Source organism: Canis lupus, chromosome X, assembly GCF_011100685.1.
Source record: "Canis lupus familiaris isolate Mischka breed German Shepherd chromosome X, alternate assembly UU_Cfam_GSD_1.0, whole genome shotgun sequence".
Taxonomy (NCBI): Eukaryota; Metazoa; Chordata; class Mammalia; order Carnivora; family Canidae; genus Canis; species Canis lupus.
In genome coordinates this window covers 88,292,798-88,310,440 of record NC_049260.1, presented here as the reverse complement: position 1 = coordinate 88,310,440, position 17,643 = coordinate 88,292,798, and the positions used below count along the sequence as shown (strand labels likewise).

The 17,643-nt window shown below is 37.9% G+C and overlaps 1 protein-coding gene across 1 annotated transcript in view; it reads right to left on the bottom strand.

Moving 5' to 3' along the window:
• Positions 1 to 5,067: 5,067 nt before the first annotated feature.
• HTR2C (5-hydroxytryptamine receptor 2C) overlaps positions 5,068 to 17,643 on the bottom strand; it is a 165,327-nt gene continuing 152,751 nt past the window's right edge. The window contains 1 exon segment of the mRNA NM_001006648.1: positions 5,068 to 5,894. Coding sequence (NP_001006649.1) covers positions 5,068 to 5,894 — 827 coding nt within the window.

Below are 17,643 nucleotides of genomic sequence, written 5' to 3'. Positions count from 1 at the left end.
ACCCAGGGATCCCTTTTTAAAGTCTTTTTTTTTTTTTAATTTTTTTTTTTTGCACATTGTTTTTTAATGACATAATGCTATCGCACCTTTAACAGACTACATTATAGTGTAAACAGAAATTTTATATCCACTGGGACACTAAAAAAGTAATTTGTTTCACTTTATTGCAGGGTTCTGGAAATGTACCTACAATGTTCCCGAGGTATGCCTGTATGTCCTTTCACCTCCATTTGCCTTGAAGTGATAGCCAGGTTCTTTCCTGGTATTTATGTAGGTACTGAACTAGGTGGTGAAACTTTTCTATCCAACAAATATACTATTTATTATGGATGATATGCTACCGGTACTACCAAGATTCCACCTTCAGGACTGAAGGGTTTATTCTCAGAATATTGGGATGATTGTGGACCGATAGCTTTTAGCTGTAAGCCTTCCTTAGGAGTGGCCTTTGTGGAATAGAGTAGCCTGGCTTAAGGCATCTCTCTTGGGGGCAGTGGAGGTATAGAGGTTTGCCCCCCTCGCTTTAACTTGGGACAACTCTGAAGGAATATCAGATTCAGAGCTCCCCACGGGAATCAGCTGAGTGTGATCCTTGTTTTTGCTATTTGCACCTCTTAATTGTCTTTCCCCTGGTGCTGTAGTCATTGAGTACATGCAGAATTAGTCAGGAAGTGCGATACTTTCTGATTGTGTTTGTCTTTGTGGACGTAGTTTACAGGATTCAATGTAACTTGCAAAGAAAATGAGGTGAGGTGGTTTATTTTCCCCTCCAAAGGTACAGGAATCCTTATTGTAAGTACACCATGGTCCAGCTTCTCCCTCTGCCTGATCCTACTTTCTCTCCTTTCCCTGTGCAAATGGATCCTAAGATCACTTCCAAGTAAGCATCCTGCACACCATTTCAGGATTTATATCTCAGGGGAGCCCAACCTATCTCTTACAGCTATTTATAAGTGTGTTATGGGTCACATAATATTTGATACTATGGGATATCATAATACTATGATGCCACCCACTTCTGTTGACACTGTTCACAAAAAAAATACCTCTTTCTAATATATTCAGTTCTCTAGGGGATAACATATGTCTAATGAGAATGTATGAGGAGAAATGGGCCTTAAACTTGTAGAATGCTTTGGCCTAATGGGGAGCTGAGAGACTGTGTGGAAACTGCATTTCTGCAGTGTAGAAATGTATGGCTACTTGTTGGCAAGAAGCAGCTTTCTCTTTTCAGACCATGAAACCTTCCAATTCTATGGAATGAGGCACTTCAGTCTTCCCCTGCCTACTTTCCTTTTCATTGGTAGTAGGAACCGCCATTCTGTGCCATCAGAAATTCCAACCTCTCTCCATTGCCTCCGCTCTTGGGGGAAGAGTAGCCCCCTAGCTTCAGTGCTAGAAGGTATTTCTGGCTACAGGCAGCAATAACCTGGTGTTTCCAGTGACAGTTCAACTTTTATCTCTTGATGCATTCCTAGCAATCAACCTAGTCATAGTTGCAAAGGAACGAGGTATTCCTGCTTTTTTCTCAGGGAACTGAAGTCATGCCAATATCACCTAGGCTCACTCATCATCAGGAAGGTATAAATGTTGAAAGAAAAGGCCAATGTATTTTGCCATCCCAGGTTTCAGGTGTGGAGGAACAAAATGGCTTAGTATAGTGACTCTGACTACAGAGGTAACCAAAGCCATTTGGAATAGAGGTAAATTAAAATGCTACATGACTGAAGAGCAGAGGCTTGTAAGGCCCATTTTGGCATCAGGAACAGGTAATACAATGCCCACAAATACTGATGATGCTCAATACATATCTGTTGAATGTAGAGGTAGCTACTAAGTATTGGGGATAAAACCATTGACAAGATAGACATGGTTCAGGCACCTGGGTGGCTTAGCGGGTGAGCATCTGCCTTTGGCTCAGGTCGTAATCCCAGGGTCTGGGATCAAGTCCCACATCCGGCTCCCCATGGGGAGCCAGTTTCTCTCTCTGCCTATGTCTCTGCCTCTCTCTTTGTGTCCCTCATGAATAAATCAGTAAAATCTTAAAAAAAAAAACAAAGATAGAGTTGATATTTTCTGTTCTGGGGGAACTTGGAGTCTGGTGTAAATAAGATAGTAATGAGGGTACATGAGCCATCTGAGGTTCCTTCTCAGGTAAGGAAGGTAGGATAATTTGAGAGTGCAGTTATTCTGCTCACAAAGGATCAGTGTTGTTGATATTGTTTTGTTTACACCTCTTAATTATTTTTCCTCTGGTTTTGTAGTCTTTGGGTACATGCAGAATAAATCAGAAGAATTTTCTGATTGTATGTTTTTGAACTTAATTTACAGGACACTATTTAATTTTCAAAGAAAATGAAGTGAAGTGGTATATTTTCCTGTCAAGTGATGCAAGGGCAAAAAAGACACGTGACATACTAGCCAACATTTAATAAATTTAATAAATTAATAGGAAGTATCACAAAAACTTGGAATGGATAACATACAGGAACCACAAATAAGACAACACTTTGCAACCACTCACAAAAAGTGCCACTTGATGAAGGAGATTTACAGGAAATAATATAAGGCAGTCTGTTGCACGTGTCTTAAACAGATATACATATATAATAGTACATCAAAATGATTTGTTTGACAGTAAATTCACCACGTTTACATTTATCACATAGACTTTTTTTTAAAACATTTACAAAAGTTTGAAGATTTAACATTGAACTGTAAGATTTATATCCAAATGAGTATATTTGTTTCATACCAAACTGCACAGAACTTACGAATAGCACACAATTTGAGAATAATTACTGTGTTGGGTACTATTAAGTACTACTACTTGATGACATAAGAATTATTAACAAATGTGCTATAAGCTATAATCATTCAACTTATTGCTAGTGCTTTTGAAAATCTGTGGTTTATATTTTATTTCTTTGTAAAACATGTGCTATGAGCTTGCCCTGATAGTTAAGAAAAGAAATCAGATGTTTCCAATTTTCTCTAATACTCACAATTCTTCAGATCTGAATGTGTAGTCATTTTAAGGACTGCTGAAGGATTTTCTTCAGTCCTTTTTATATCACCTACTCTGCCTTGCATTAATACAAATCGATGGATTCATGCAACATACATGGCATACATGCAGGACACCATCTGTATGTGCAGAACTCATGCTCAATGCATGCTGTGTGTCTTCAGACATCTTCGTTTCAGTAGGAATTAGATCATCTCATTCAATTTCATATAATTGTTTTAGCATGCAATTCAACAGAGCTAACAGGCAGGTAGACTTTACTTTCATGGTATATTTGGGCATGCTCAAGCAATTGACTGACATTTGGCAGTGTTGTTAATCAAGTAGAGACTGTATGAGTTTCCCCGAATACAGCAGCTCTCCCACTGCCCCTGTGGCAGACGGTTGGATTTATCTATGCTGTGTGTTGAGAACATAGACCAGGGGGTTTTTGAAATTCAGATTCTGCCTTCAACAATTTCAAGATATTGAGAAGCACACACTCAGGTGTGTAAGTAACTGTCAGGCATAAGAGATAGCATCATGAATTCTTCGGAAATTGGTCCACAGTTGTGTGAAATGGACACACATGGAAATAGTGGAAACACTTGGATACTCGGCACACAGCATAGACTTCGTGGTCTGACTTTAGTGATGCTTGAAAACCTTTCAAGGTTAACAAACTAGTTAAATGGTACTGAATTCTTAGAGCAGCAGGCCCACGAATGAAACGATGGCCAACACTGATTGTGACACAACACTATATTTTAACAAAGATCTTAAACTTCTGGCACGTAATTGTAGTACAATGAAGAGCTTGCCACTTTCACAAATTAGCTGCAGCCTTTTCCTGCACTAGAGAGTTTGGAAGGATCTGAAAATGAGATAAATTTTGTTTAAAATCCAAATGGAAACTCTGTATTTCTGTTTTTCCCAGAGTTCAGTACAAGCTTGTTTTTAATTACTGTTTTTTCACATTCTAAGGGCCTAATTCTGTAGTCCTTAATCAAGTAAAACTTCCAAGGTTTTGATCATCTATGCTTCCAGCACAAGTTTTACTCAAAAATGGACTGCGAAATTGGGTCCTATAGATAGAGGTACCATAATTACGAAAATATTTTAATAAGGCTCAAAATGCTAATTTCACTTTGTGTGTAGCACACGAATTTCCAGGATCCTGAGATCAAAACCCAATTGATGTTGAATCCTGGATTGGGAAATAACTCTGGGATCCTGTTCCCCAGTTTAATCACAGGATTAGGTATTTACTAAGGACCAGAATGAAAACACTAATTCCAGTTTGCTTGTCGTTATAATCAGAATTTGAACATTGTCCTTAAGAAGTGAAAAGCTATTGGTGTATATATCTCGTATCATCCTTCCACTTCTGTAGTCCTGGTTAACCAGCTGCTATGTTAAAATACCACTATGTTTGGGGACGGACATTGCAGTAAAATACCAACACGACATTCCGACAATGTCAAATTTTGCCCCTATATGTGACAACGAGGCTAAGTTCTACCTTTGACTCCCTAATGTGTGTGATAGGGTATCAGAAGGCAGAACCTATCTTACTGTGTTTATGTGTGTAGATGAGCAGAGCAAGAATTTAAAGTGTATATTTACTGTTAACCCAGAAAAGGATTCCACTGTATTTGTTAATTTTGGTGTGGTTGAAATATAAACCACTGTCACGTGCATCATTCTGGTCTCCTGCAAATGCCACCTGAGATGAACATTTCCTTATGCACAAAAGAAAGAAAGAGAGAATGAAAGAAAGAGGGAGGAGGAGGGAAGGAAACAGGAAGGAAGGGGAAGCAGAAACATCAACATTTTATGCATCGAATAATCAAAATAAGTTATTCTCAATCTACTATAAACAGTAAATATAGAACCCTAAATCTCACTATTGTGTGCATGATTGTAAAGTACAGGGTTGCAAAGCTATATACAAAACATTTTTTATGAGACGATGATATTTACATTAGTTATGACGGCCGGGAGAATTCTAGGACCTTTTCCTACATTTGGAGCTTTACCGTAGGAAAAGACTATGCTGCTTACACGCTGCTGATCCTTTCACTAACCACACTGGAGGGATTAACTGGTAGCTCCAAATTCTCCACCTGCATCTCTATACCGGGCTCCTTGTCATTAGCTTTCTTAAGCACCGGTTCGTTGGTGTGCCGGTAAATGTTAACATTGAGCTCCCTTCCGGACAAAGCGGTAGCAGCCACTCTGGGCATCTGTCTCACGGGAGGCTTCTTTTCTGGCTTATAATTGCAGCGCAAATAGTTAGAGAAAGCCCTGCGGTAAATTTTGTTGAAAAGCGTGTACACCAGAGGATTGATTCCCGAACAGACATAGCCAATCCAAACAAACACGTTCAGAAGCTTTTCCATGAGCTTTTGGTTACAGGCCTTCCCGCACAGAACCGACAGAATATTGGTAATGAAAAACGGGCACCACATGACCAGAAACACAAAGAAAACAATGCCAAGGACTTTCGACGCTTTCCGTTCGTTGTTGATGGCTTGCATGGTGCCCCTGGGACGTCGCTCTTTCTTCTTTCTTCGGCGTGGGTTCGAATCTTGGTTTGGGTTGGCAGAGTTCTCTTCCTCCGTGCCGTTCCTCCTGCAGCACTTCAGAAAGTCCAGGTTTATTCTGGGCGGTTCCTCGACGTGGCCGTGCAGTAACATCAGGGCTTGACGGCGAAGAACGTGGATGGTCAGGCAGTATGTGATCACCATGATCGTCAACGGTATGAAGAAAGCGACGAAGGACCCAATGAGAACGAAGTTTGGGTCGTTCAGCACGCATGTGGTGTTGTTGACGAACACTTTCTCTTCATCTCTCAGTCCGATCACTGGGATGGGAACGGACACACCTAAAGGAACAAAGAGAAGAAGGTAGGGGCATTGTTACAGCACACGGAAAGGCTGAACAGGCCTGTGCAGTGGCATACATTCGATGGCATTTTACTGAAAAGTCAGAGCTGCTATTTGTTGAAAGCTATTCATGGCATGTGTTGAGAGTCACAGGAGAGAGCATTCCTGACCTCAGGAAATGACAATTTCTTTCATGCTAGGGATGCCTTCTTCCCAAAGTTCTGTAGGAAGCGAAGAATTCCCCTTATTGCTCGTGTGTGAGAGTGGATTGTGTCTGCTGTGTTTCATTTCTGGGTCCTAGAATTGGCCTGGCTCACAGGGAGCACTCAATAAATCGTTGTTGAATGGATGAATACGTTACATCTCTTAGTCTGAGTGAGTTTTTAGCTGACAGCATCATTCTCGACTCCCTCCTTTCCTGAGGAAAGAGGCTAAGAGGAGGAAATTTGATGTGTGAGCCTTATGGAGCCACAGCCCCGGAGCTCTGGCTACTGGAGGTGGAGAGGACAGTGTGGCCCTCAGCGGTACTGCAGAGACTAGATCTGACCGCTATGCAGGAATAATGATGCATATGCAGAAACTGAGTGAGAGGACTCTTTTTAGCAAGAGTATTTTGTGAGTTGCTGGGCATAAACAACCTCATTTCAAGGGCAAGAGACAGAGTAGAATGCAGAGTTGAGAGAGATGCAGTCTCCCCCTTTCTGTGTGGAGTTTTGAGCATTTGTTGTTTTTTTAAGAATACTGAGAGCTAGTCCTTGTAGGCTGTACCTCCATTAATAAAGAAGCTCACTGGTAGAAAATAGCAACAAGGAGGTGGGAATGGAAGGGGCTCTTGTGGCTCAGTCTCCATGAAAAACCTGGAAATTTTCAGAATTCACTCTGATAGATCTTGAAGAGATCCGGCATCAGTAAGTAGGGATAATTTGCAAGTAAAGTTCAAATTTTTATGTTAACTTATTCTCTCTTGTGTCCCCAGGAAGTTGAAGCCTGGGAAAAGTCAGATTGAACTTTTAGGAATCTACCAGAGATTATTATTCAGAAATCCTGGGCTGGCGGATGTTCACATTGAATTGTAAGCGGAGAGAGAAGTGCTCGCCTACAGGTTGTTGCTGGCTTTAGGGAACACATAGAGAGCTGTGACAAATCTGAAACTGAAAATCCCTTGTTACAGACATAGCCTTAATACCCTAGGTCAGGGAGAGAGTTTGGGCTGGATGATCAAGAGGGAAAAATGGTCAATGGCTCTTTGCTAGACCCTGCTGAAGATGTTGACTGTTATTTACTCTCTGGGAAGACATGAGTAAGAGACAGTGTTTGGAAAGTGATCTGTAAGCCTTCTTCCTGAGACATGGAATTTCTGAAATGACTGGCCTTTTTTTCTAGAGAAAGAGACCAAGTGATGGTGTGAGAAGCAGTAATGTGGCAAGCCTCCTTGGGGTACTAGTACATGCTCAAAGCTCTGAGCCGAGGTGTGCCATTAAGGAAAGTCAGATAGGCCGTGAAAAGCAGAAGACCCTGCCCGCAAAACACATCCTCAGGTAATGCTGTGAGAGATCCAGAGGAAGACGCTGAACTCTGCATGGGGAGGAGCAATGTTTATTAGAAGATAATTTTCACCAAGTTTGATGAAACTGCTTGGAGAAATTTCAACAGGCATTTTGGAGTACAGAGTACAACAGAACCCCACAGGTTACATTCATTTCTTTTTCTTTCTTTCTTTCTCTCTTTCTTTCTTTCTTCTTTCTTTCTTTCTTTCTTTCTTTCTTTCTTTCTTTCTTTCTTTCTTTCTTTTTCTTTTAGGATTTTGCTTGACACAGAGACAGAGAGAGCAGAAGCAAAGGGAGCCACAGGGGGAGAAGGAGAAGCAGGCTTCCTGCATAGCAGGGCTCAATTCCAGGACTCCGAGATCATGACCTGAGCTGAAGGCAGACGTTTAACTGACTGAGTCACCCAAGCACCCCAACATTTCTTAAGTTACAAAAAGGCAGAGAAGAAGGCTGCCAGCTTGTAACGTTAGAACCTTTGTTTCAAAAGTCACAAATAGAAGGGAGTCTTTAGAAAGAGTGTAGATCAGGCTTGCCAGAGGGAAGTCAGTACTGTGTTATCTTCAGTGAAATGTTTTAGTGAAGGGTTAGGCTGTAGGAAGTTTTCTGGAGTTAAGGAAGTAAATAGAGAATTAAGAGAAAAGGGAAGGGTTTCTTCAAAACATAATTTACAAGAGAAAATAATTGGAGTGAGAACCTATAGGTTAAGAGAGACCTAAAATACCCATGAAGCAATTATAATATGTGGCCCTTCTTGGAATTTTGATGCCAACAAACTTTGAAAAACATTCAAGACACAGCTGGAAATTTTGAATAATGACTGGCTTTTTGATGAGATTAAATAATTACCATTTATTAATTTTTAAGAGAGATGTTGATATTGTGGTTATGCAGAAAAATAGCATTTATATTTTAAACATACATACTGAGATATTTATACAGTATTATGATGTCTGGAGTTTAGTTCAAAATAATATGAGAAAGAGGGGAATCCCTGGGTGGCTCAGCGGTTTAGCCTCTGCCTTGGCCCAGGGCGTGATCCTGGAGTCCCAGGATCAAGTCCCGCATTGGACTCCCTGCATGGAACCTGCTTCTCCCTCTGCCTGTGTCTCTGCTCTCTCTCTCTCTCTCACTCTGTGTCTCCCATGAATAAATAAATAAAATCTTTAAAAACAAAACAAAACAAAATAATATGAGAAGGAGAAGTAGATGGAAGTATGAATGAAATAAGACAGTCTGGGGATCCCTGGGTGGCGCAGCAGTTTGGCGCCTGCCTTTGGCCCAGGGCGAGATCCTGGAGACCCGGGATCGAATCCCACGTCGAGCTCCCGGTGCATGGAGCCTGCTTCTCCCTCTGCCTGTGTCTCTGCCTCTCTCTCTCTCTCTCTGTGACTATCATAAATAAATAAATTTAAAAAAAAAAAAAAAAAAGAAATAAGACAGTCTGTAAATTGATAAATCTTAGAGCTGGATGATGAATACATGGGTCTTTATTATGTAATTGTACCTACTTTTGTAATCTTCGAAAGCCTCCATAACAAAAGTCTAATAATGTTTTGAAAGTTAAAAAGAAAAAGAGAAGACATAAAGGTCCTTTCTGAAGTAGGCGATGAAATCATTATTAGATATCAGATCATAAAGTTCTCCAAGACTTACTGGCACTGTTGACCTCAGAAGTGATTACTTTAGAGCAACAAACTTGGAGTTCTGAGTAGAAACACTCACCACTTTGATATAATTGTAGGAAAGAAGGCTATTTTCTGCCAAAGTGCTGGTAGAAAGACGTATACTTTCTCAGAATCCTATAGCAAGACCAGAGAGGGGTGTAGGGGAACTCCTTCCCTTCCAACCTCTCCCCCTCTCCCATTCCCCAGCAATGTGGGAACTAGAGACTTGGTCTGGGGAAATTGTATTCACTCTGGAGGAATCCTGATAAGTTAGAAAAGTCTACACTCAGGAAACAAGTGCTGGACTGGAGATTCTGCAGAGAACTACAATCTTTTAGAACTACCTGAAGTCTCTGGGGAAGGCCTTTACACACTGACCAGAAGAGTGGAGACCAGCTCTGCAGTGGTATTAGCTTGTTTCTGTTAAAAGATTTATTCACTTTCCTAAGGGACTCTAGGGCCTAAAAATAGGCCTGTGTCAAAGGATAAAAAAGACTGACTCTAGATGAACTGAAGCTGTTATCAGATATGTGAATCCAATTTTATTCATGGAACCTATTTGTATAATTTTATGTACATTGAGTAGAGTGATTCCAAAGCTGCCTTTTACTGAGTCATTCTTATGTTCCAGGCACTGAGCCATGCATATCAGTGATATTATAGATGTAAACTACATTATCTCAATTTGGTTAAAGACTCTGTAACACAGATTTTAGCAAAGTAGCTTAACCCCTTTACCAAATTTATGGCATTATTAGTTTTCCTTTTATTATTTTTAAAAGAAACCACGAATGCAATCAACAAAACAAGAAGAAACTCAAGATTTTTCAACAATATCTGGAAATTATAAAAAATTGCAACAAATGAAGCAGCATTAATAAAAATATATATTGCATGGTTATCTTGTTTAATACTTAAAATAATTAAAAGTATGTGTTAACAGTTCTCAAAGTGTTATTTGAGGACTCTGGGGGCTGCTGAGGGTCTTTTAGATGGTTTGCTAGATTTCTTTTTTCTAACTATTTATCTTTAAAACTGTGTTTTCTTCATAAATTTCAACCTAAACAACACATTACAAATTGAATGCTGGTACAAATATGAGAATTCAACTATCTTTCTATAAACTTAAACATCAAAGAGATTTTCAAAAGTGTAAAATATGGTTTTCATAAAAATGTTATTTAGGCTAACATTAAATGGGTTTATTCTTGTTATTTAAAATGAAGCAATTCATAGTTTAAATGTTTCTCAGTTTTAATTTCAAATACAATAAATATCAATAAATATAATCCATAGAAACAAAAACTTTTTGGGGTCTTCAATTATTTTGAAGAGTATAAAGGGGTCCTGATACCATTGAGTTTGAGAACTGCTATTCTATGTTAATCAACAAAGTTATTTCAACCCTGGAGAGTTAAGTTCAGCAAATAAGTAAAGTCTTCCTTAGTATTTTAAATTTGTCAAGCAGTGGAAATTCAGGAGATATTATAATGTCAGATAAATATAAAACAACATCAATAAGAGCAACAAACTACATGCACTATCTTATTCATTCTTGTAAAAATTCTGAAAGGCAATGGTATTTGGTGAAGTTAACTTCAGAAAAGTTAAGTAATTTTAATAAGTATAATTGGAGCAATCTTTGATATTTTTGAAGCCTTTGAGTTGGCCAAAGAGAAAGAGTGAAAATGAACTATCATAGAAGATACCAGGTACATTATAACAATCACAGTAATAATAATTACCTTTTATTGAGTGCTTCCTATTTGTCATACACGGAGACAAGTATTTTTTGATTATTATATATTTTCACATATTATCTTAATCCAGACAAAAAATATAGAAAGAAGGAATTATTAACTAGAATCACTTAATCTTTCTGAAATTAAGTTCAATGAATCTTTATCAGTCTTCTTTAGAATTTTAGAAACAGCATAAATAAGTTATAATTCACATTCTGCTGAAAATATAAAGTACTACTTCAACCAATAAGTAGTCATTTTGCATGCATTATCTCATTTAGTTCTCAAAAAACCCTAAAAAGTGGTTATTTATTAAGATTACTTAAACTCAGAGAGACAAAAATACTTTCAGTAAACATATAGGGTTAGCACTTTAGAAACATTTAATTCACAAACAGTTATAGTTTAAGTCTTTATTGAAATTATCATGTGTTACTACTACTATGACTACGACTACTATTATGACTATGACCACTACTGCTACTGCCACTATTGCTACTCCTATTATTCATTGAGTACTCACTGACTCTGGTACTTTATCTGCATCACATATTTTACATGCATTATCTCATTCCAGCCTCATAAAAACCATAAAATAACTTGATAAGTTTATTTACTTCAAATAAGGCAAGTAAATCCAGAAAATATATAAAGATGTTCCCATTGTTTCTAAAGCCTCGAATTCAAGCAACACAGATCAATTCTCTTCAAGCTATCAGAGAATAATTACCACATGCCAATGATTCTTAGATGCACATTTCTTTCAGATTTCAATGTTTTTGAAAGCATGATGCGTCTTACAACTGAAAGTCTCTTACAATCACTGTTGGCCAGCCCCCAGTCACCATATAGGTGTCACTGCCAGTACATGTGTGAACCTGTTCTCAAAAACTTCTTTTGATCTCTTCTAGTAAGATCAAAATTATCAGCAGTAAAATTTACAAAATGGTATCAGTGCCATGGTAGTAATTCAGTGTAAATAAAGAATTATGTCAAAACAGGCAATGGGATAGAATGTTCTGAAGTCATCCTCAACAGTGTCAAATGCCATAGAGAGACCTAGAATTAAAAACATTTCCTCTGTCTTTGAAAATGAGGAGGTCACTGGTGATTACAGAGAGAACAATTATAGTGGAGTAGTGAAGACAGGAAACAGATTGCCAAGAAATAAATAATAAATGGTGATACAAAGGAGGAGAGAGAGAGTATAGATTAAATTTCCTGGAACAAATTGGCTAACATCAAAGAGTAAACATTCTTCTAAACTGCAGGGCTATCTTTAATAATACAACATTATACTAAACCGAAGGGCAATCTCAGAGGTATCTCTTTTTATGAGTTGTTTTTCATGGAAATAATTGTTTTGCAGACACTTAGGAGGACCCCACAATGTCAAGCTGACATGCATGGTCCCTTGCCTCATGGAGTAATAAGTGAGTCTTTTGCACATGGGAGCTGATACCAGAAGACAAAGGAACTATGTCCATAGAAGAACATAGAAACCTCTGGTTTCAGGTGATAAAGCTTGACAGAGTTGTGGAGAGCAGCACTGTGCATGCTTTAGCAAATACATCAGTGCGATGTTTGTGTAGTGAGAATGTGAAGAAAGAGTCAGGTTCAGAGTCAACTTTGAACTTCAAGTGGTTGTTAGGTCTAAGAAGAATAGGGACATAGTCATGTGTGAATAAGGGATAGTGATTGCAGTAGTAGGGGTAAGAAGAACTCAAATGACTTTGAGGGAAATTGAACTAAAAGAAGACTATAAACAAGGAAAGCAAGAGAAGATAGCCCATGAGCCATCAAGAGGAATGCTTAGGGTTGTAAGATATACTTGGAAGAGAATCTGTGAAGAGGTGGGTGGGGAAGATCCCTGTAGGTCCTAGTAACTACAACATTGCTGAGGGCATGAGGAAGTAAAATTGGAGGTATGCTGAAATATGACCACATTACTACCAAGAGGTAGTAGGACATGCCACCCCAAAATATGCCTTTTTGGAATAAAGATTATTTTGAGTTAATTATTTTGAGAAATTGCAAACATGGGGGAAGCTCTGAAAACAAAGTAGAAGTTACCCCTTTTTAAGAGAAATTTGCATTCATAAAGGAAATCTCCCTATGTAAGGGTTTTTCTTTCTGTACCAGGAAGAGGATGACTAAATAATGAGAAAATCTTATTAATGGAGAAGGCATCCACTGAAATCTGCATAACAAACCTTACTCTTGTTTATTGTGCTTTTCCTAGTAATCTCCCATAACTGGTCTCCCCCCACCCAAAATCTTTCTTTGTTGTTAGTTGAAGATGGTATTTAAGGTGATGGCTTGCACCATCTGGAGAAGTTACTCAGTTTTTTGAGATGTTTCTCATTTATACAGGAAGTAGCTACGTGTTATTAAATGCTTGTTTCTCACTTGTTAATCTGTCTTCTATTACTTGGGATCTAAGCTAAGACTTGAGAAAAGTAGATGGAAAATTATTTTTCCTTCTATACTTCACTCACAAGCTAATAATGTTCATGAAGACTAAGATTATATTCAATATTATTAAAATTAATAATGTGCTTACACATTAAAGATGAAAGCTAATAGAGTGGAAGAACTTAAAGATACAAAAAAGAAAGGTAAGAGGTGATGGAATAAGGTCCCTGAGGAGGCAAAGTCAAACAATTGGAAGAATTACACTGGGAATTAAGAATGGCTTTGATTTTCTATCAGATGATAGTATGAATGGGTGGTAGAAATTATCAAGGCATACAGAAAAAGGTAAAAGAGGGAGAAATGAGAAATAACTAGTAGATGGCAAAAGAGCAGAATTGTTAACTTGATGCACAAAATGATTTAAGTGGACATTTGTTGATTCTGTGAAGCCATGAGAAATGGAGAGTGAATGCAGATAGGTGAATGCAGACAGTAAACTTTTCTTAAAAATAAAATCAGTTGAATATTCTTATATGCTATTGGGAAAATATTCAGGAGAGAGAGTTTGGACATTCAGGGGAAAAAATGATAATGGTCAATGGAACAAGGCTCTGAGAACTTGAGAAAAAATGGACTGCTGGGTCCCCAGGCAGAAAGTGTAGACTTGGGGAGAAGGCAGCCTCAGTTCTCTTATAACATGTAAGAAAGATATGAGAGGGAAAGAAGACAATCTAAATCAAGGGAGAAGTAGAAGGGACTAACGGAAATAAACCTACTTTTGAGATATTTAAGAAGTTCCATTTACAAGACATGGTTATTGGATATGGCATTTGAGGGAGAAGGAAGAGTCAATAAGTAATTGCAAGTTTTGAGTTTGTGTCCTTAGGTAGATGGGGTTGCCATTGGGGCATAAGAACATAGGTGAAAGAGCAAGATTGTGGCAGGGATGGTGATGGACTCTGGATTGTGTTATGTTAGAAGGGCTTGTTGAGGATCAATATGAAATTCTATGTGAATATAGGTGTTTGGAACTTAGGAGACAGGTGTGAGCTGGGAGCATGACTTTTCTTATAAGGGGAAATTAAAAGGACAAGATCTTTTAAAGAAAACGTTTGTAGAAAGAAGAAGTAACAGAAGAAAATCTAGGGCAAGGGTTCCACACCTTTTTACAAGTATAAACCTCCTCTCAGAATAATGTTTTTCAATGGATAAAATAACACAGAGGATTGCAAAGGAAAAATTATTTTGACATTCTGCTATCAAACATTAAAGACAAACTTTAGAAACAGTAATATATATGCTGTTTGATTAACACATTAAGTATCAAGTTCTAGTGGTGGATCTAATAGCTACTCAAATTTTTTTCTTAAAGATTTTATATATTTATTTATGAGAGACACACACAGAGAGAGAGAGAGAGAGAGAGAGAGAGAGAGAGGCAGAGACACAGGCAGAGGGAAAAGCAGGCTCCATGCAGGGAGCTTGACGTGGGACTCGATCCCGGGTCTCCAGGATCACGCCCTGGGATGAAGGCGGCGTTAAACTGCTGAGCCACCCGGGCTGCCTGCTACTCAAATTTTTAAATAGTGATCAGCATTTATCATATGCCAAGTTATCTGCCAGAACCGAATATGATTTTTAATTATCTGTGATTCCTATTGGTGATGATAATACAAGTACTGCAAATTACTATTTGGTTTATTGCCTACATTTGTAATTGGAGTAAACCCCAAATCTCAGTTATCAGTTATTTAAAATAAAGATGTTAATTTTTTTCAACATCGGAATTTACAAATTCCCAGTTACAGTCATGATGCAGTAGCTAGTATCAAAATTAGACTTACCTTCCTACTATAAAGAAATATAAAGATGGGCAAGAAAAGATTATCATTTTCTAATAATGGTGGAGTAGCTTATAGAAGACCAACATTCCTTCTAATAAAGATCATAAATTGTGAGCAAAATTTTAAAATCCCAACATTTGAAGGTACATAAAGGTAAGCGAAAAGCATGTATAACTTATAGAAGACTCAGCCACTGAATGAGGGAAACATGTTTGAGTTTCCAAATTTATCTCTCTTCTCTTGAGGGCATTCTCCAGCATGGAGGTTAGATCTCAAAGCAGAAAGTTATAGTCTAGGGGTGCCAGGGTGTTGCAGTCAGTTGGGCATCCATCTCTTGGTTTCAGCTGAGGTTGTGGTCTTCAGGTCATGAGATTGGGCCTCATGTTGGGCTCCAAACTGGGCTTGGAGTCTGCTTGAGAGTCTCTCTCCCTCTCCCTCTTGCCCCTCCCACTCATGTTCTCTTTCTCTGTCTCTCAAATAAATAAAGAAAGCTACAGTCTAATTGAACTGAGGAGTAAGAGAATAGTATTAAGATCTGCCAGAACAGTTAAGATTTGAAGACTGCAGTCAGAGAAAGGACAAACCATAGGGAGGAAGGGTCTTAAAATTTCTGTAAAATGTTCCTTCCATTTCTTTCTTGACACCTGAATCCTTTATGTGTGAGACTCCTAGGTATCCATGGAGCAAGCAACATTTTAAAGGACAAAAGTATTTAATAGAGATTTCAATAGTTGTCTATTGCAGAGAAAACAAAGTTGGGAGTTTGCATCACACCATTAGAAACACTTAGTAAATACCTTGGCCTTTCATTTATATTCAAGAGGAGCATATCTTAGGAAAAAAAGCTGGTTTCTTAGGACTAAAAGATTTGCCCTAGAACTGAAAACAAGAGCTTTTAAAACCCACAGCCCATCATAAAAAACATAAACAATGCTTCTATAAGAGTGTATTTAGAAAATTACTATATATACAAAGAAACAGAAAAATGTGATCCATTTTAGAGGAAAATAAGTAAATAGAAACAGACCCACACATGATCCAGATACTGAAATGAACAGACAAAGGCTTTAACTGGGATAAATATGTTAATAATTTACCAGAAAAGATAGATATGTGGTGGTAGACATGGGAATTTCAGGATAGATGTGGAAACTAAAGAAAAGAGGAAATCCTGCAACTAAAAAATTCATTACTTAAAATTAAGAAAACACATCTCATGGGATTAATAGTAGAAACAATGATCATTGAGCTTCAAGAAGGTCAATACATATCATTTAAACTTAAGCACAATGAAAAAAAGATTTTTAAAAATTGGACTCCTGTTTGTAGCCATGATAGAGTTACCATTCTGCCAAAAATAAGTATAAAACTGGACAGAATATATATATACTGAATATATATATACTGTTTTCAAGCATTTGGAAGTAATTTGTATAGGGCTGTGCTTTTTAAGATAAAGGAAACACACGAGATAGTGTTATATTCACCCTCTCCCTCTCTATCTGGAGATAATTTCTTGACTGTGGCACAAAGAAGGGAAGCCCAAGCAGGGATTGGCTATCCTGTTAAACTAATGAAGCAAAGATCAGAGTTCAGGATTACCCAAACACCTGGAATTTTCTGGGCAAGGCGTAAGAGAAGAGAGAATCATGCAGAAAGGGAGACCAAGAAGTATTTGTAACCACATCCTTCAGGTACATAGTTGAGAGCTAGGTTACACAGTGAGATTCCATAAGGCCTAGAAATGAGTGGCAGCGATGAGGACAAGAGCAGAACAAATATACTAGAAGTTATGCAGTCCTAGAAGTTGGAGTCTGGCCCAACCAGAATGAAGAGACCATATTAACCCATCACTAACATCTTGAGGATTCAGTGAAACAAAAGAAAGCATATACTTAGCAATAAGGATCATGTCCTTAAAAGATGCACCATAATAAAACCTAAAACCAAACCTCAGTAGGACCAAGAAATACAGAAGGAAATTCAGAGCATGCCAGACTGAAATTCAATACTCTTTAAAAGAAAACAACACCTTCTAGACTCTGTCATGTATCATCTACAGTGCCCTTTATAAAATAAAAAATAGACATGAAGAAATAGGAAATTATGGTAGTAATCACAAAAAAACAATCAATGAAAACAAACTTGCTATACCACTTACTTTTGGAATTATCAGAGAAGAATTTGCAGCAACTATTACAAAATAAAGATCTTGAAGGACTTAAAGCCAAGTATAGTCCTATTGAATGAAGAGATGCTAGCTTTTGGCAGAGAAATGTAAATTATAAAAAAGAATGGGAATGGAAATTTTGGAACTATGAGGTAAAATATATGAATGAAAAATAAACTGGACAAGTTTTGCAGGTGATTGGAAATGGCAGAAAAAAAGAACTACAAACTTAAAGACACAAAAATTCACTAGAAGAGGTTGAGGGAGCTAAGATGGCAGCATAGTAGGAGGACCCTAGACTTGCCTCATCTCTTGAACACGGCTAGATAACTATCAAATCATTCTGAATACTCAAGAAATTGACCT